At 39.2% G+C, this 20,426-nt stretch overlaps 1 protein-coding gene and 1 pseudogene across 5 annotated transcripts; one reads left to right on the forward strand and one right to left on the reverse strand.

The window, feature by feature from the left end:
- The first annotated feature begins 1,197 nt into the window (after positions 1 to 1,197).
- On the forward strand, positions 1,198 to 12,431 carry LOC122992541 (annotated as a pseudogene).
- A 722-nt stretch (positions 12,432 to 13,153) lies between these two features.
- LOC122991683 (probable RNA-directed DNA polymerase from transposon BS) lies at positions 13,154 to 20,171 on the reverse strand. Of its 5 annotated transcripts, XM_044364883.1 has the most exons (5): positions 19,824 to 20,163; positions 19,595 to 19,735; positions 14,317 to 14,420; positions 14,077 to 14,212; positions 13,154 to 13,995 (listed from the first exon to the last, which is right to left on the reverse strand). In XM_044364883.1, exons 2-5 carry the CDS (start codon positions 19,688 to 19,690, stop codon positions 13,462 to 13,464), a joined length of 870 nt encoding a protein of 289 aa, XP_044220818.1. In that variant the 5' UTR covers positions 19,691 to 19,735; positions 19,824 to 20,163; the 3' UTR covers positions 13,154 to 13,461. The 5 variants fall into 4 exon arrangements, with proteins under 5 accessions (XP_044220818.1, XP_044220817.1, XP_044220819.1 ...); XM_044364882.1 differs by having other exon boundaries at positions 13,154 to 14,212; XM_044364880.1 differs by lacking the exons at positions 13,154 to 13,995; positions 14,077 to 14,212; positions 14,317 to 14,420 and adding an exon at positions 15,013 to 19,322 and having other exon boundaries at positions 19,824 to 20,171.
- Positions 20,172 to 20,426: the final 255 nt, after the last annotated feature.

Here is a 20,426-nt window from a genome sequence, read left to right on the forward strand (position 1 = left end):
AAAGTGTTCCTAGTTGTATGTAAGGGGATGTTACAACCCACCCCTGTCAACCATTGTTTAGCTAGCTGTATTAGCATAGTGGTTTGAAATTAGCAAGGGGAAAATGCATCACATTTTGTCTGAGAAACTACAGTTTAATCTAATATAAGTCATATGATTTTATCTGCATAGTATAAGTAATAAACAAATGATAGTCTCGATCAAAAAATTTATTTCCTTACCTCAAAGTCTGTTTTTCTCTACAGAATCTGCACGCGCCTACGTCCAGCCTTGACAACCACCATGTGGGATCAGGGAGGAAGCGGGTAAACACCGAAATGATCATAAGACTCTTATCTTGTCCCTAATTGGTGGAATTAGTAGTTACAACTCTCGCCATGTTACAACCATACTTGATCTCCCCAGTATTTGATTCAGCCCGTCAATCATCAATTTGGTAATACAACACCCTTAATGAAAATATTAATAAGTATTGAGAAGTGAACTGTCTTTTATTTGAAGCCAAAATTAAAATATATAGGTGACGGTTATAGGTTATAGGTAATGGAGATTTGCACGCACCTCCAGTCAGGATACATTCCCATCGTTGAGTGACATCCCAGTAAGGGCATGTGTGTAACACAGTTCTGATGCAAATCTCTGGTTCATCACAGGTCGCACGTTCTTCTTTACTTTACTTTCAATTTCATGTGTGTCACACAGGTAGATGTCTCTGATGCAAATCTCTGGTTCTCAGACCACACCCTTCTCCTTTACTTTATTTTTGTACTTCCTGCTCTGTGGACCTGTTTTGACATGAACTGAAAAGTCTCTGTGAAGTTCGTATTTGGGATATTAAACAACACATTTCAGTTCTCTGTAGTTTACAGTAAATCAAGTATGTTGAAGTTAACAGCAAGTATTCTCTTTGGTCGGACCTGCTGAAAACTTGATCGTCTCCAAACAGGTAGGATTGCACAACACAAGTTTGGTTTAAGTAGGAAAATCTGTTGAAATTGCAGAATCAAGCAGAAAATCAGTGACTGTGAGGCAGCTTTGGTGTGTTGAAGTGATCATGTGATGTCAGGTCAGGCTGTTATATAGCTCCTGCTGCTGTGATTACTGTTCAAGATACAATAAGGATTTATTTTTGTCCTTTTATGACATTATTTTTTCAATTGTAGCCCACATGCTCTCTTTCACACACACACACACATACATAGAAGCACCAACCATTATTAAACCAGCTACATGTAGACAAATCGGTTAAGGGATTAAGGGAAGGGAAACACAAGCATCTACAGAATGTCGTCCAGCTTTATTAACATAGTCTGCAATCATTGTCACCAAATTTTTAGAAGGGGGTATATACATATAATGAGCTATGGAGGGCTGGGAGAACAGAGAATTATCTACTTCACAATTGTCAAAAAAAGGTTTTCACAAGTGAAGAACTAGAAATAAGAAGAAATAAATATCTGTATCTCACTTTTAGTACAGAAAATGAATTTCCAGAAGCTGCTATTAGATATAAGCAATGCCCTGCGTTTGGACGAGGTAAAAGCTTCAGCATTTCTTTGCACTGAACTCCTGGGCCGACGTCCAACCTCAGTGGATTTGGCCAGCGACCTCTTCTCCCGTCTGGTAGATCAAAACCACCTATCACCTGAGCAACCACACCTGCTGACCGAGCTTCTCCTGACAATCCAACGCACCCAACTGGTCCGTGACCTCGGTCTCAATGACCAAGCATCTACAACCAGGAGGCTTATCTCTCCTTACAGGTGGGCTGCCCACACACAAATGTTTCACTTTATTAGGGGTCCAAGCAGCGAAGCTCGCTGCTGGAGCCCTTTTGTTTTTCTTCTCATTATTCTTTCTTTCTTATTTTTCTCCGTGTTCGCTTTTATGTAAGTGTTCATGCAGCAAAACCATAAGACCAAAAGTCACCGAAATTGGCAGGTGAGTTTCAAATATCATCCTCTACTCAGACACATATAATGACACTCATTGACCTCAAGGTGGCGCTGTAATAATCATGTTTATGTTTTCACAGTTAAAACAGCTTGGCCTGGAGTCAAAATTCTTTCATCATTTTAATTTCTCAATTCATCTTTATATTTTCTCCAATGGTCTTGTGCTCTAAAAATGTCTAATCTTGCGACATTTTCTCCGTTTTCTCAAAATCCTATTTTTGACAACTTGTCAAAAATTGTTGGGCCAGTCATCCCTTGTCAGGATCATCTACAGACTTCATTAATCTTAAATTATCAAGGAAATTTCAACATGTCAGTCCATTTTGAAATTATACATTTTTAGACCTGTCTCCTTAAGTTCATTTCACAACGTTCATGTTCGGATGCTAGGTCCGAGCTTCTAGGTGGAGCCACAAAAGCGAAAAGTTTATATCTTGTTATAGACTGCATGAATTCGTGTTCGAAATTCAGATCACATGATCTAGGGGGATGAATCAGTCAATGGCACCAAGGTGAAGGTATCCTTCTGTTGTGAAGTTGTGTGGTTTAAAAGTTGACATGCCATATCCTGTGCTACTTTTGTAATTTCCAATCTCCAGTGACAAATCTCAAATATCCAATATGTATAAAATGATATAAAAAAGTATATATTAAACTCAAAAAATTGAACTTTATTCAATTCATAATTCATCCTGTAAAAACCTCCTTGGCATGTCCCTAGGTATTTCTCAGAGGTAGTTTCAGAGGTTAAGGTGGTTGTCTTTCAATGCAAAGGTTAAGAGTTGAAAACCCGCTCTTGCCATCCTGAGCGTCGTCTGAATCTTTGCATTCTCCAGGATTAGTTCTGACACATCTCATAGTAGCAGTATGTGTATATAAATTACTAGACATGGGATTCATTCCAGATCTCAACGAAATAAAAATTCAGTACAAACATAGTCATGTGAAACACATCTTCATTGAATGTCATAAGCTACATCAAATGTTTCTAAAAGTAGATTTATATACCTCAACAGAGCATCAGCATGTAGTGACGATCACACACAATGAATTATTTTAAATAAAATCAAGAATTTTGCTTCTTGTCAAATATTTTAGGCAGACCAAGTAATTTGTTTTTTCCCTTGTTCTTGTTCTTCTACTTCTACAGAGATTGATATTAAGCATTGTTCATCTAAGTGCTTCAACCCTGCTCACTGCTGCTTGCAGCTATTTTTAAGCACACACATATGTTTCGTGTTGTTAAAGATGATGTAGTTCACAGAAAAAAAATATAAATGCAGTCATTTACCATTAAATGTAGGGTAAATTAATCTATGTCCAGTCCAGGATCAGACCTCCTTTGGAAACACTGAAAATCTATATTGTATTTATCTGTAATTCCAGGAAGCTGATTTATGACCTTTCAGAGGACATTACTGATGAAGACTTAAAACAAGTGAAGTTCTTGTTGAGAGAACAGCTCCCGCGCAGAAAACTGGATGGAAATGTTGTGAGTGCTTCTTCAAAATTTCAATGTTTGAGACCCATATTATTTTTTAAGTGCCTTATGGTAAGATTAAGTGTAATTTGCCTAATTTTTCAGACTACACTGGAAGTCTTCCAGGAAATGGAGCACAAGGACCTTCTCAGCAGTACCAATCTAACTTTACTGAGGAGCATTATCGAGTCTGTCTGTCCCATATTGAAGGAAAAGATCAACCGGTTTGAAGAAGTGCAGGGTAAGCTACAGAAACTTTACACTGAACAAACAGGTTGAAGGAGGAAGAGTGGGAACAAAGATTAAAAACTGTGCAGACAGGGAGTGGTGATCACCTGACAGGGCCTGCAAGATGTTCAGTACACTCACACACACTCACACACACAGACTTGAAGTCAGGGAAGCAAGGACTGGGGTAGAATACGAAAATTCTGTAATAGTTTTTGTCTTTCTTGCTGAGTATAATTAAGACTTCAGTTCCATGCAATTTTAATATTTTCTGATTAACTCGTCCGTAAATCACTTAACTTTTGTTTTATTATCATTTTAAATTACAGAGAGGTTCAACGGCCCTATAGCACAAGAGGGTCCTGAACAAAACCAGGTATATTCTTTGATATTGCTTTGAATCCGTCTGAGTTGCATGCCAGATTTCTATCATGACATTATTGTCACATTTCTTCTGTGTTACTTGTCGTGTTCATGGGTGTAATTTATGGTAGGGACAGTGGGGATATGTCCCTATCACTTTTCTGATTACTTAAATGACCTGACTACCTATTGGTGTTTTCACAAAATATTAACACAATGAGATTTTTGTTAAATAATCATTAGTAATGTGGATATAATCACTAAGTAGGTAAAGGTAAATCAAAGAACAGCTAGAACAGTCTGGTTACATCACTTCACTGTAATGGGAAAAGACAACATTTATGCCATATCATAATATTATGATATCCAAAATCTAAGACGATATCTAGTCTCATATTATGATATCGATATAATATCGATATATTGCCCAGCTCTACTACGAACTGTAATGTTACCTCACAGAGCAGATCCTTGTGATTTGAGCATTATTTTAAACCAATTTCTCCCATCGCTCATTCTAAGTACATGAACAGAGTGGCCTCAGAGAGAGATAGAGGAAGACAGAGAGAGAGCCCAGTCCCAGCAGAGAGAGGAGAAAGAGATGACCAGGTAAGCATTTCAACTGTGAGCTGTGATGTTGTTATACAGTCATAATATGATTGTCAATGACAGTGTATTACATAGTGGTTGTCCATACAGGCATCAGAGACATATTTAGGAGGACCGAGAGAGTCAGAGGGACAGAGCCCAGTCCCAGCAGAGAGAGGAGAAAGAGACGACCAGGTAAGCATTTCAACTGTGAGCTGTGATGTTGTTATACAGTCATAATATGATTGTCAATGACAGTGTATTACATAGTGGTTGTCCATACAGGCATCAGAGACATATTTAGGAGGACCGAGAGAGTCAGAGGGACAGAGCCCAGTCCCAGCAGAGAGAGGAGAAAGAGACGACCAGGTAAGCATTTCAACTGTGAGCTGTGATGTTGTTATACAGTCATAATATGATTGTCAATGACAGTGTATTACATAGTGGTTGTCCATACAGGCATCAGAGACATATTTAGGAGGACCGAGAGAGTCAGAGGGACAGAGCCCGGTCCCAACAGAGAGAGGAGAAAGAGACGACCAGGTAAGCATTGCAACTGTGAGCTGTGATGTTGTTATACAGTCATAATATGATTGTCAATGACAGTGTATTACATAGTGATTGTCCATACAGGCATCAGAGACATATTTAGGAGGACCGAGAGAGTCAGAGGGACAGAGCCCGGTCCCAACAGAGAGAGGAGAAAGAGACGACCAGGTAAGCATTTCAACTATGATCTACAATGTTATCTTATAGAGCCACAATATGATTGTCAGTGACAGTGTAGTCATTAGTGATTGTCCATACAGGCATCAGAGACATATAGAGGCAGACAGCGAAGGCCAGAGAGAGAGAGCCCGGTCCCAACAGAGAGAGGAGAAAGAGACGACCAGGTAAGCATTTCAACTGTGAGCTTTGGTGTTGTCTGAGTGTATTCCTGCTTCAAATATTTATAAAACATTATTAATATGATTAATAAATTATAATAGGTTCTTGTAGTTGGTGTCATAACACATTTAAATGTTTATACAGTATACTTATAATGTACCATATATATGTGCATCATAAAAAATATTGCTCTTTTGTTGATGTATTTTAGATTCATTGGCTGACAGTGTATAATAATATACCAAGGAAATGGGCATTGGTTTTTTATCTATTATATAGCCATGTTGTGTAGAATTGCAGGGAATGCAATGAAAAAATCCTAGATTTTCTGGGGCAGGACCCCCAGACCACCTGCCAAATTTATGTCCCCACCACTTTTCAAATCAAACCTGCATTCTTGATCACATTACTGATATTTTATTCGTTTTACTACAGCCAATCTAAAATCTGTTTGTTCTGTTCTGTTTTTTTATCAGGTCCCTCCATCTTTATATGCTGAAAGTATTCATACATACCAGGAAATACCAGGTACTGTACTACTCTGTCTGTTTACCTGCTCATATCTCTGTATCTGGTTAACATGAGAGCTTTTGGTCCAATACACTGGCTACGCAGTTTAGAAAAATGTTGCTGCTTGAGATTTCTTTTTTAATACCTTCAGTGACTAAGTCATAGTATATATCTGTCTTAAATAGATAAACAAGTATTTTATGATTTTCTTTTATGACAGCAATCATTTTGTAACAGTGAGTGTTTTTTTCAAATGATCAATATTTGAATTTTCATCTTAATTTTTAAATTGTAATAATTAAAATATCTCAAATTGTAATACTATAAAAATGCAACATTGATGCTCATGTAAACACACTCACACTGAACACATTTTTAAACATTTTGTAGAGAATTATGATCCTAATAATTGTGTGTGTGTGTAGTCCCCTCTCTGATCACTCTTTTTCTCCATCCCCAGCATCTGTCAGGCAACCGGAAACACCTCCAGCCCTCCAAGAGGACCACTGCTTCTCGAGCTGGTTCAGAAAAACTTCCTGCTGCTGCTGCCTGCCTGAAGACAAGGACTGAAACTATTCTTGTCTTAATTGTACGAGAAAACCTCACAGAGAAAAGTAAGAGAGTTGATAATCGCAATTATCAATCCAAATATCTCGACTATACAGCAAGCCATTGGATCACACTACAGGATAACTTTTCCAGCAGTTTGACTTTGTTTTGCACCTTTACACGCTACCATGGATACCCGGGCAAGGTAATGCCCTGGAGCTACTACCACTGTGGCTTCACTCCAGAGACTTGAAATAAACCTTACTCCACACATGATCAACTGTCAATAAACATGGCCTCAATTACTGAGCTCTTAAAACTAAAGACTGAGCTCCAATCTAGTGAAAGTCTGATCAGAGAACTTACTGAACAGCAGGAAGAGCTGTATTCCTGTATGGCCGATTTGGAATTAACCGGTGTTTTGAATGCATTACGGATGCTTGTAGTGACGACAGCTGTTGAAAACACGAACAGAACCTGTGGGGGTCCTTGTAAAAGCCTTAAATTCTTTTAAAGTTAATATTTAATACAGTATATATTTGTCTGGTCCTTTGTCTTACATTATGTAAATTAAATAGTGTCACCAATAAGAGCCATTCACATTACTTCACTTATTTCTCTGAGATTAATCTTTTTAAATGTTTGCTTGTCGAGAGTAAATGAGAGTAAAACGCCAAATCTCATTGCAGTATCCACACTGATAGTCACAAGTTAAGCAGACAGTAGGCTGGACAAACCAGGTGGTTACTGGCCATGTGACCACACAGTTTACACTATATTTAGCCACAAACTGAACATATTGTGTGTACACAACGACAAAGTAGGTTAATTGGTTGAATATGGGCCACTTTCCAATTGAAGATAACTGTATAAAATCCCAAGATAGGCTACAGCTGCACTGCCGACTTAGGTGCTACGTTTTGTTTCCCACATTATAAGAAACATTATGAGGTGAATCCTTCTTGCTGAGCACAATTTAACTTATGTAAATGGTTAGCGTAGATACTTAACACAGGTAAGTATGTATTGATTAAAGTAAAATTGATATGGCTTTTAGGAGGACACCTAAGTGTTCTGTTAGTGTTTTCAACAGCTGCCGTCACTACAAGCGACCATAACTCATTCGGCAGAAAGTTGCCAGTTAAGAGGGTCACTTGTTAAACCAAAACACCGGCTCCCTGGCTGGCATGCATAGGCCTATGGCTATGCATGTGGCTGGAAACGATGGGGGCAAGAGTGGTATGGAGAGCCAAGCAGTTCAAAATGGTGAAAGGAGGAAGATGGATCTCTTTCCCAGTGTTAATCCGCTGAGGCGGATGATCTCCTTCCATTAGAAGATGGTTTTGGATCACTTGCAGATCTCATGGATCAACCAGGTGACTCCTGCCCTTATTTCTCCTCAGTCTTTATCCACACAAGTTTCACCTGGAAAAGCCACCCTCCCTCAGGACACTTATTATGGAAATATCCGCTCTGCGCACCGAGGAAGCCCCGCAAACATGCCTGGGCCTCACTGCGTCTTTGTGATCCTGTGGTCTCTCAGTTGCCAGCACCTCCACTGTCTGCCGGTAAGCCCACACAGCACCACTCGCCATACAAACCAACTATCTACGATGGCAGCTGTCAGGATGGGAACCAGAGTTCCTAGTTGTTGGAGATTCCATTGTTAGGCTTATGGAAATCCCTAAGGGCACCACTTACTGTTTCTCTGGCTCAAAAGTTCTTGATATTATGGAACACATCCCTGCCCTTATTTACTTACATCCTTCTGCTCACACAGTTATTGTCCATGTGGATACTAATGACATCAAATTAAAACAATTCATCAACAGGTTTTTGAGTCTCTATGCTCAACTATTAAGAGTCTGGGCAAGTATTGTGTTGTGTCTGAGCCCATCCCCACACTAAGGGGAGGTTGTGAGAAATTTAGCGGCCACTACAGCCTTCATAATTGGTTGATGAATTTCTGTGCAGCTACCATATTGGTTTCATCGGTCATTTTGATGCATTCTGGACCAGAACTGACTTGTACAGAAGAGATGTAATTCATCCGAACAGGAAAGACACCACCACACCAAGACTGTTGATTTCAAATTTCACTCACTGCTTGTTCACACAGCTCAGTTTTCAGAGACTTTTCTTGCATCCAGCCTCGAGGTTTACACCACAGCTACTCTATGTAACACTGATGACTTGGTTACGCACTGGAATAAAAATTGTTCCACCATTCTCAATTCTGCTGCACCTCTTAAGCCTCAGAAATGCAAACCAAATGCATGTCCATGGCTTAATGAGCACACTCACAATGAAAAAAGACAATGTTGAAAAGCCAAGCGAAAGTGGAAATCTGATAAATTACAGTCATCTCTTGACAATTTCAAATATTTAATGTGTTCATATCAAGTAGTTGTTAAGGATGCAAGAATGGCCTTCTTTGCAAATCTAGTTGCAGACCATGCAGACTCATAACCCAACAGTGTTATTCAATACTATCAATTGTGTCGTCAATCCTTCTCTGCGTTGTGTAAGCACTCAGAGCCCAATACACGATGACTGTAGTTACTTGTGTAAAATGAAGGCAGTACATTCCACAGGCAGTTCAAAACCAGTTTGTCTCATATGTTCTGAGACCATGGCGATTGTGAAGCACCACTACAGACAAAGCACAAATCTTTGGAGCAAACATACCCACTCAAATCTGAACTGCAGAAGAGCCTAATATGATCGATCCACTTTATTTTATGGTGCACATTGCTTTATTTTTAAATGCAGCCCTTATTTTAGGCTACTTGAAATGAGAAAAGAACATTTATTATATTAATATTGTATTAGAGTACTTATTATTTATAACATCAGTGTATAATAGAATTTTAGTTTCTTTCATGTTGTTGGTGTATATATTCATTCACACCTCACATCAACTGTATTGATTTTTTTATGCGTTGAAGTAGCGGCCGGAGGCCAAGCAATCAGTCCGTTCCAAAGGCACGTTTTGAACAGGCACTGCACTAGTTTTCTCACAGAGATTATTGATACTGTGGGTCCCTCTATTGTTTCTATTATTAATAGCTCTCTAGTCACTGGAAACTTTCTGTCCAGTTTAAAACGTGCTGTGGTAAAACCCCTCTTAAAAAACCAAACCTTGACCCTGTTTATCCAGCCAACTATAGGCCTAATATCTAAATTGCCATTTTTATGAAAGATTTTTGAGAAAATAGATTTCAATCAGTTGATGAACTCTTTTAAATGAAAATTCTGAATAAATGAATTCTAGATAAATTCCAATCAGGCTTTCGTTTTACATACAGCATAGAGGCAGCTCTCCTCAAAGTGACAAATGACCTTTTAAATTCAGATGCAGGGCTCACTGAGTTATTCTTAACACATTGCACATTCTTAACTTTATCACAAAACCATTCTTCGTCCATTGTCAAAACATTGCAAGTTCATAATTTACAGCAGAAAACATTAAACGCCGGTGTTGTTCTTGAACAGAACCCGATAAATCTGTTCAGTGAATCAGCGCACAGTGTTAAGGTCAGGTGATGCAATATACCGACTATGTTGAGCTGGAGATGTGCTGTCTGAAAGCAAATTTCAGTGTAACTTTAAAGTCCGTCTTAAAAGATGGATGATTTGGACGAAAGAAAAAAAACAAAACTTTTTCAATAAAGTTTAATTTTGTAAGTTAATTGTATTTTGTTGAATTATTTTTATTTAATCAAAACAACCCAATTGCAATCTGACTGATATTACCTGGAATGCACAATCAAAAAAAACATGATTTATGAAAATGACTAAAAATGGAGATATCTGATTTTGCAAATGAACACTTCATTGTTCCCAGGTCAAATTCTGTGACCAGAGGGGATTGGGCTTTTGTTGTCAGAGCCCACAAACTCTGGAATGCACTTACTATAGACATCAGACTGTCGACATCTGTGTCAATGTTTAAAAACACTTAAAAACCTACTTTTTTAGGATGGCATTCTTGTGATGTACCAATGTGGGGTGCGTGTGTGTGTGTGTGTGTATACCTCTACACGCATATCTGTTTCTGTGTAGATATTTATGTATGTATGTATGTATTCATGTGTGCACATCTTTGTTTTTGTTTTATTTGTTTTTACCAGTTTTTACTGGATTTTATTGTATTGTTTTTATTTGATTTTATCACCTTGTTTCATCTCTGTAATATTCCATAATTGTATTTGTTCTTGATCTCCCTTAGCACAGTTCTGTCTTAATAGTTATTCTTACTGCCTCTACATTTATTTAATTGGTTCTGTTTTTATTGCCTTGTGAAGCACTGTGTAACATTTGTTTTGAAAGAATAAAGAATAAACTTTTTCTTTCTTTTCTGAAGAATTCCAGCTATTGCCTGAGGTGAGAGTATACCAGGATTCAGTCATTATGATGATTACAGCAATGTGAAATGTTACAAATGTTGCCGTCTCAAGAAGACAAGACTTCAACTAAACGGAGGACCTTTTGCCCTGTACAGTTTCAGACTACAAACACAGGCAATGAGGTGTCTGACTATTTCTTAGTCTTGCACAATTATATATATTGTCTGGCAAAACATGTACATGATGCATAAAGCACATTTCACATAACAATACTTTTTTATTTACTCTGGGTCATTGATTTATCTCTGTAGGATTTGGGAACGTATCCAATGATTCAGCAATGAGAGGTATCTGCTTGATAATAAACAACTACAACTTCCCTGATCCCCAAAGGGCTCTCAGAAAGCAAGGGGGGATCATGATTGATGAAAATAAGTTTGGAAACTCAAGCGGAAACTCTGGAAATTTCAAATGAAAACAGTATTCAAGCCCTGCTCCATGTGTGGACATACTGCAGCATATTTGCATGTATTTACACATATCCGTGTGTCTTCCAGGAAATCTGCTCACAATGTTTGAGTGGCTGGGCTTTGAGATAGAGATACAGAGAGACTGTAAGAGGGAGGAGATGCTGTCCGCCATGCCATAGCTCACCAGCAAAAACCACAGTCAGATGGACTGCCTGGTATGTTGCGTTCTCAGGCATGGTCTGGAGCAAAGTGTGTATGGCGTGGATGGCCTCACCGTCAAGCTCCAGGAGTTGATGGAACCTTTCAATGGATCTCGGTGCTCCTCTTTGCCAAAAAAACCAAGCTGTTTTTCATCTAGGCCTACCAGGTCACCTGTGAGCATCGAGGCTGATGGCCCTATGGTCCAAGGATTGAACCAACAACCTGCCGGTCACAAACTCGCTTCTTTCACCTTAAGGCCACCTGCATATCTCGCATATTGCATATCTCCAGAACCATTCATCCGATCTACTTCATACCTGGTGGGTGGATTGCTGGGGAAAAGAGGAAGTGCAGTGTGGATGTGTGAAGTTGTTTGAATGTAGGGTTCTCGAGAAATATATAAAAATACCTCATAAATAATGTTAATTTGCTTCTTCTTCTGCCTGTGGAGTCAACTAACGGAAATAAGGGCAGTGCCACGTTGTGGTCGGAGGTGGGACTATATCCGTAGTGATAAGAACTACCATAGAGAATGAATTGAAAAAGTTTAGAGAGTTAAACTATTCTTGTTCCTCACACACAGGAACATTGTATGTATGTTCAAGACATAGTGCAGGATGTCTCAGGCACGTTTTGAACGGGCACTACAGTTCATCCGATCAACTTCAGCTCAACTCAAATTTTTAGTCTCCAGATATTCTGCGTGTGAGGTGTTTAATGAACGTCAATAAACTATACCGTCTACCGATAGTCTGCATGAGAGACATTTAGGGGACGGGCACAACTCTCTCTATGTATTGAGAAATCGTCCCGTTCCGAACAGGTACGTTTTGAACCGGCACTGCACTAGTCTACAGTAAAACAGTTAATAGAACAGAACTAAGAGTCACCAGCAGAGTAGTGGCAACAAAAAACATGTGAGCTCATAATTGGACTGAGGGAGGAGGTTTATATGGAGAAGAGAAGGGGCATAGATCCTTGTGGTAGTCCAGAGGGAAGAAAGTGCTGCTTGGACTGCTTCACTGTGACATCTGACGGAACAGTTTAAATGTGTAAATCAAAACTTTGAGTAACAAACGTTTTTGTTTTTAATCATTCATTTGTGCAGCAGAAGTTAATAAAAAGAAAACTTCATATGACACAATACATCACAATGCACAAGTTTAATATTGAATCATGGTGCAGCCGTATTAAATATAAATATACTTCAGAGTAACTGTGGTTCATTTTGAGCATATATTGAACATACTTTTAAGATAAACACAGATGATGAAAGTTGGTGTAAAATCTATTGGCCAAAATGTGTCTGAAGCCTGATCAAAGAGTTTGATTATATCACACAGTTTCAATAATTGATCATCAGAATGTTCATCGATGTTATGATGTTGTGAATTAATTAATCAAAGAACTGGGGTGGAGTTTAGAAAAGCATACAAAGTAATGATGCAAACTATATAAAGTTTATGTGTCTAATTCAGACCTGACACAGACGAACATATCTGCCAAAACCATTTAGTCATGTATGAAGCTAATTTTTCAGATGAAGGTTTGCAGTAAAACACAGACAGCAGGTTGGATGCTGAAGCTGAGCTTTATTCAGATAAAGATTCAGTCGAGAGTACACATTACATGACTTTTGTAAGTCTTTGTTTTTTCAACACTTGACTTTCAGTTTCTGTAATTTAATAATTGAATCAACAGTGTTTGTTAAAGGAAAAGAAATGACTACATTTTAAGCATATATAATCTCTCTCAGGAAGACTCTGGGTTTGTGTTCAGGTTCTAATAAATCAGCTGAATCACATCAGACTCAAGGACTCCTTTAACCTCTACTGCTGCCTCCACTGCTGCTTCTACTGCTGCTGATGCTCATGTCGTGGTCACTTTGGACCTTTTTGTCTCTTTGCAGTAGCACTTCTGCTTGTGCCTTCAGCGGAGCCTCTCTTTCCTCCTGTACTCACATCCTGACTGCTGCCTGCACTTCCTCCCTGCTCTGACTCAGCTCCCTCAAGACAGACCTCAGATACATTTTGATTTTGATCTGGGGAACAGCTGTGGCACTGATAGACATTTTGAAAGTAACAACGGAATATGTTTGTGACACCTTTTTCTTTCAGATGTATAAAGGATTTTTTTAACTGCTCCCTGGTAATTTCAAACTCTCCTAAACGAGTGCACGGTTTCCCAAACACAAGGGCGTATCGTTCTCCCCAACATGATGGGATTTCCCAAATGGTGTTAAGGATATTTTTTCTGTAACCTGGATTTGCACATTGTAGTGCACATGGGGAGAGGTATGTGTAGAAGACCAGGAAGTTATCTTGACTTTGGTTATACAAGCCATCCATGTTGTGCAGAACACGGAATTCTGCATGTTCAACATGAGGTTTAGCTGCAACCACCCTGGTGCCGATGTACAAGCCATCCATGTTGGGCAGAACACGGACTTCTGCATCTTCAACATGAGGTTTAGCTGCAACCACCCTGGTGCCGATGTACAGATCAGTATTATTCTTCATGACTTCTTCAACCTTTTCATATCGATCGTTCTGGAGGACGTCAAGCAGTTGGTCTGGGTTCTGGCCTACTGGGATGTTTACAGCCACACAAAACTGTTTACTTATGTTGTACCTGCCAAAAGATAATTGTTTTAAGGTGAACTGAGCCTTGGATTTCTGTTTCTTATTTTAAATAAGATAAATGCAGTCAGAATGTGTTAGTGTTAGTCCACTCACTCTGTCCTGATGATTTTTACAGTAGGAGTCAGCCAGTTCTCAACATCCAAACTGCCTGCAGCAGGCAGCAGGAGCACCAGCAGCATCCAAGACCAGACAGACATCTGCAGGGTTAATAACAGTACAGCAGCATCACAACATGATGAAGAACAACAACAGTAACAAAGCAAGGTGATGTTAGCGTCCCCTACAGGCTGCAGAATTCATAACAGCCAGTATGAACAAACAAACATCCTGATGATTTTTCTGCTCTCAGAGTCTGACCAGCAGTGGAGCTAAAAATCTGCACTAGGGGCTATGTCAGGCATTATCAAATTTTGCAGGACATTGTAGCAAATTTATTCATCTGAAAATGGTGTGTTTGTATTGATATGGATGTCCAAGGGTCCAATTAGTGTGTGTGTGTGTGTGTGTGTGTGTGCGCGCAGCTAGAAATGTAATTTATATGGGCTGCAGGTCACATTATTCCTTTCTCTCCCTCTCTCAGAGACACACACATATATACACACACCTTCACTGCCCCCCACTTTGAAAAGTAAGTTAAAAGCCCCCGATTACATAGATGCCCATACACACTCATACATGCACTCCATCCAAATATAACAACCTGCAGTGGCTAAATTTATAATTACAGCCAGCTCTGGGGCTACACACACAAAAAACAAAAAACAAAAACAAAAAAACCCAAAAGGAAGATGTCCTGAATACTAAATTCTGTTGATCAATCCATTTTCTTTCAAGTAGTGGAATAAACTCCCTAACCCAATTGTAAATATACTTTTCAAACTTCCCCTCCAATCTTCCTGATTTCTCTCTTTAATACTTCTCGCTCTCGAGAATACTTATTGCAGTGCAAAATGACATGTTCCACTGACTCCTCTATTTGACATAGGTCACATAATCCTGAGGGATGTTTGTTTATTAAATGCAGTGTTTTATTTAGTCTGGTGTGTCCTACCCTCAGCCTTGTTAATATGTTCTCCTCTTTGGTACTTCTTTTAGCTGATCTCGCTGGGCCCACTTCTCTCTGTACTGCATAGAGGTGTCGTCCTGTATTTGTTGTATCCCATCTGTGCTGCCAATCTTTAATGATGTTTCTTTTGATTATTCCTTTTGCTTCCGATTTACTGAGTGAAATTTCCATGATCTCCTCATGCTTCAGTGCCTGTTTTGCTAATGCATCCACCATTTCATTGCCCTTAATCCCTCTGTGTGCTGGTACCCACATAAATGTTATCAAAATGTTCATATTTTTAAATCTGTACAGAGTTTCATGTATCTCATTAACTATATCCTGCCTACTGTGAGATGTATATGACTGTAATGACATTAATGCAGAACATGAATCTGTACAAAGAATAACCTTTTTAATTTGCAACTCCTCTATCCGTTGTAATGCTGTTGCAATTGCTATCATCTCGACTGTATAAACTGACAAATGATCTGACGTTCTTCTTTTCACAGAAACTTTTAAGGTTGGTATACTCAAAGCAAAGCCTGTGCTCCCTGTCTTAGGATTCTTGGATCCATCTGTGTATACTGGTATGAATGTTTGATATAATGTTTGTAACCTATCTTCAACAAAAACTGCAATATTTCCAAAATCTTTATGTACCTGCACTTTTTCCAGAATATAGAAATCAATTGACACTGATGGGAACAACCAGGGTGGTGTTACTGATAATGGCACTGTAGGGATATATCTTTTCTGATTTAACGACATATCTTTAGCAATTGTCTCACTGCTCCACGCAAAACATTCCCTTTTGGCCCTTTCTCTCTCCCAGCAAGGTAGAAGTACTTTTTTTGTTGGATTGTGATCTTCAGAATACCCTTGAAGATTTGTCCAGTAGTTCATCATTAACTGTTTGTGTCTGATGTGCAGCGGCAATTCACCCATCTCAACCTGAAGAGCGGACACAGGAGTCGTTTTTAAAGCACCACAACACAGTCTTAACGCTTGAGCTTGCACCACTTCCAACTTCTTTAATGATGTTTTTGCTGCTGAACCGTAGGCAATATATCCATAATCTAATACTGCTCTAATCAGCGCGACATAGATATTTTTAATTGCAGATCTGCTTGCTCCCCATTCTGATCCTGTTAAACATCTCATCACATTCAGTATCTTTTTACACTTGGATATGTTCATTCCATGTTAACTTTTCATCAAACCACACACCCAAAAATCTAAAGACTCTCACTTGCTCTATTCTTTGTCCGTATATCTTTATCTGTGTCAACACCTCTCTTTTTAGTGAACATTAATGTTTTGGTTATTTCAACTTAAACCCCCAAGAGTATGACCATTTTTCTACTATGTTAACTGCCAGTTGCATTTTATTTATAATATGATCAATATTCTTTCCTCTTTTCCACAAAGCTCCATCATCAGCAAACAATGATCGTCCAATATCATCCTGAACTTGAGAAAATACATCATTTATCATGATGGAAAAGAGTTAGGGCTAATAACACTGCCCTGAGGGGTACCGTTATCTACCATATATCTTCATGTTAAGGCTGTCCCAATTCTGACTTGAATAAATCTATCAAATAAAAAGTCTTTAATCCAATTATAGGCTCTTCCCACTATTCCCATCATATTTAATTTGTTCATTAACCCCTCCTTCCAAACCATATCATATGCCTTTTCTAAGTCAAAAAAAACTGCCACTACAGATTCTTCATTAACTTGTGGTTTCTTAATCTTTGTTTCCAGACATATAACAGGGTCCATAGTTTCTCTACCCCTCCTAAATCCACTCTGATGAGGTGAAAGAATTCCTCTGCTTTCCATAAAAAATCCTAATCTTTCTGTAATCATTCTTTCCATTATCTTACCTACATGTGACGTGAGTGCTATCGGTCTATAGTTCATTGGATTTGATGGGTCCTTCCCTGGTTTCCTGATAGGAATAATCACTGCCTCTTTTGAACCTGTTGGTAATTTTCCCACTTCCCATACTTTATTATAGAGAGCTAGCAGTTTCCTAGATGCTGAAACTCCTAAATGTTTTAACATAACATAACAGATTTCATCCTTCCCAGGAGATGTTAGTCCAGACTTTGTTATTGCCCTCTTCCTTTCTTCCAATGTAAATGGAGCATCCATTGCACTGTTAGTATTTTCCCTTCTCTCAAGACTTCCAGGATGAGCCAAACTAGTCATTTCCCTTCCTCTCTTACCCTTTTCAGTCAAATTATCAGAACTATGGATTTGAGTAAATGCCTTTGCTAACATCTCTGCTTTCTCTTCATCAGATACTGCTGTTTCTTCCCCCATCTTCAGTACTGGATACTGCCATTCCCTTCTGACTCCTCTCATGCTCCTAATCATGCCCCAAACCTCTCCCACAGGTGTTGATCTTCCTATTTTATTGCAAAAAGTCTGCCAGCTTTGTCTTTTTGCTTTACATATAATTTTCCTGACCCTTGCTTGCTCTTGTTTATATCTGATTAAATTCTGTACATTATGAGTTCTTCTTAATAACCTGAGAGCTCTATTCCTCTCTTTCACTATTTTACTACATTCATCTGTCCACCAGGGAACTGCTTTCCTCTTCATTCTTCCTTTACTTTTAGAAATGGACTGTTTAGCAGCTTCCAGTAATGTTATTTCCACCTTTTTATCAATCTCCTCAATATCTCCATTTAAGTCTATTTTATCCATTTCTCTCTCACATATATAATTAAACATTTCCCAGTTTGCACTACTAAATACCCACTTCCCTGATATTTCCCTATCTTCCTTATTTTTTTGTAGCAATATCCTACACCAGACTGGAAAATGATCACTACCTATTGATGATTCTTCGGACACTTCCCACTCACATATTCCCGCTAACTCCCTCGTGACTAAAGTTAAATCTAAGTGTTCCCTGTGTGCACATCTTATCTAGTCCCTCTCCCATCATTTAAGCAAACCATTCTTTTCTCTTCTAATAGTTCCTCAATTACCTCACCATTTGCATCTGTTCGTGTTCCTCCCCATAATGTACTGTGAGCATTAAAATCCCCACATACCAACACCCTATCACCATCTATCCCTTCAATTTGTATTAATCTACTCAAATCTAGCCTTTTACAAGGATTATAATAATTAATAATGACAAACTTACCCTCACTTGTCCATATCTCTACAGTTACATATTCTTGCTCATTTCCTATACTTACCTCTCTAAATGACCATGATTAGTGCTATCCAACCCATGACTGCTCCTGACTTGCTTGAGTACTGAGATCGTTTCTTACCTCTTCCCAAGTCAGTCCACTGATATCTAGATGATGAGCTGCTGCCTTCACAATTATTTGTATTCTCTCCGTTTTGGATCTAACTTCCATTGTAGCATTTACTACCCCTGCTATGAATGTGACTAACTTCTTTAAATCAACCTTTACTTTTCCCTCACTTTCCTGATCTGCTTCTTTTATGGTCCCTGTATCTGTTCTGTTTCTCTCAATATTTCCTCCTCTCTGACTCACCATCTTCACAGCCCCTGCATATGTAATCTTATTCTGAACTCTTTCCTGCTGTATTTCTCTTTCCCTTTTCACCACTTCACATCCCCCATAAGACACACTGTGATTGCCACCACAGTTACAGCACTTTGGTTGTTCATCACATCTGGCACATCTTCTGCCTTTGCATGTCTTGGCTGAACCTTTGACAGTTGTAACACCTCATTGGCTTTGGCACGTATTCTCTTACAGTATAGCTCAAGAAGCCTAGAGTCACTCTCTTTGGGAGCACTTCGTCCTCAAATTCTAGTACAACATGTTCACTGTCTTTCCTCACTCCCTCTCGAGTTATCTGCAACCGCCGAGCACCTTTCAGGGTTCCTCCTTTTAAGTGTGATTTAATTTCCTCCATTGTGACTCCAACTGGCACCCCCCAAATCACTCCTTTACTCCACTTACTTCCTCTTTCAACACAACTTATACTTGCCACTTTAAACCGCCCTACTTCTTTCATCCTTCCAGCCCTATCTCTCTGTTCTTCATTCCTGCAAATAATCAACAGATTTCCATCTTTCAAAACCTTAGCCATATGTATATCACCAACCTGGTTCCTCAATACGGTTGTTAATTTTGCCGGACTCATTGAGGAGATTCCCTTCTCTTCGCCAAATCTCAGTATAATTTTAAACTCCAGGCCTTCCTGAGTTCTCTCCTCCCTTCCTCCATCAAAACCTCCACTACCCTTGATTTTCTTTGAGCTGTTACCAGCAAACTCACTCCCTCTTTTCTCTCTCATTCTCTCACTACCCTGACTTACCTCCATACTGTCATCACTTTCAACTATGTCAGAATCTCCCCACTCTGGTTCCTTCACAACATAGTTGTCCCGACCCGTCACTGCTTTCTTCATCATTTGTTTTCCCCATTCTAGTAAGCTCTCCCTGCTTGCGTCCTCCTACTGACAAACGTGTCAAACGTCAAATTGCTCTAATGGTTTTCCGCAAAGTTTTAACCATGTATCGTTGTCACCAACACTCCTCTCTCACCTTAGCAATCCGTCCCAACTCCTGTTACAGCCGTTAGTTGAGAGTTCACTTCAGACCCTATTCACCTAGAAATTGTTCGCCTGGTGCATACGCCCCAAAAGTTTCTAGCTTCTGGGTTTGTTTCCGCATTGTTTAGCCCACTGAATGTGCGCAGTAATATCTCCTGCTCGGCCAATAGATTTTACATTATGATGATATCACGGATTTTGAAATCGCTTTTCTCGGCTCGAGGGAAGTTTTACAAACACAAAGCCTTCATAGATCAAAAGTTCATTACAGAAAGAGTCATAACTGACGCTGTTTGCAGTTCGAGGGGTCCTGTCAACAGTTTTACAGTCTATTTTACAATGGTGGTCCATAGGGAAAATCCTTTTTGGGCCGGAGGGGGATTTTTCGCTCCAATACCGCGAGTGGCCACTGGGTAAAAATTGGCTGCAAGGCTGAGCAGCAGCGCCCTATCCAGCTCTTATTATACATCCATGGCAGGCACCTGTCCTCCTCTGTCCCCCACTCCCCCTCCACTGCTCCCCACCACCACTTCACATACGCTGCTTCCAAAGAGAGAATTTTTTTTATAAATAATACTGAGATTTGGTAATGGTT

This window comes from Thunnus albacares, chromosome 11 (assembly GCF_914725855.1).
Source record: "Thunnus albacares chromosome 11, fThuAlb1.1, whole genome shotgun sequence".
Lineage (NCBI taxonomy): Eukaryota > Metazoa > Chordata > Actinopteri > Scombriformes > Scombridae > Thunnus > Thunnus albacares.

Excerpts from the sequence above, each read along its gene's own strand:
- LOC122991683 (XM_044364880.1), bottom strand. The coding sequence starts at position 16,468 with ATGAACATATCCAAGTGTAAAAAGATACTGAATGTGATGAGATGTTTA.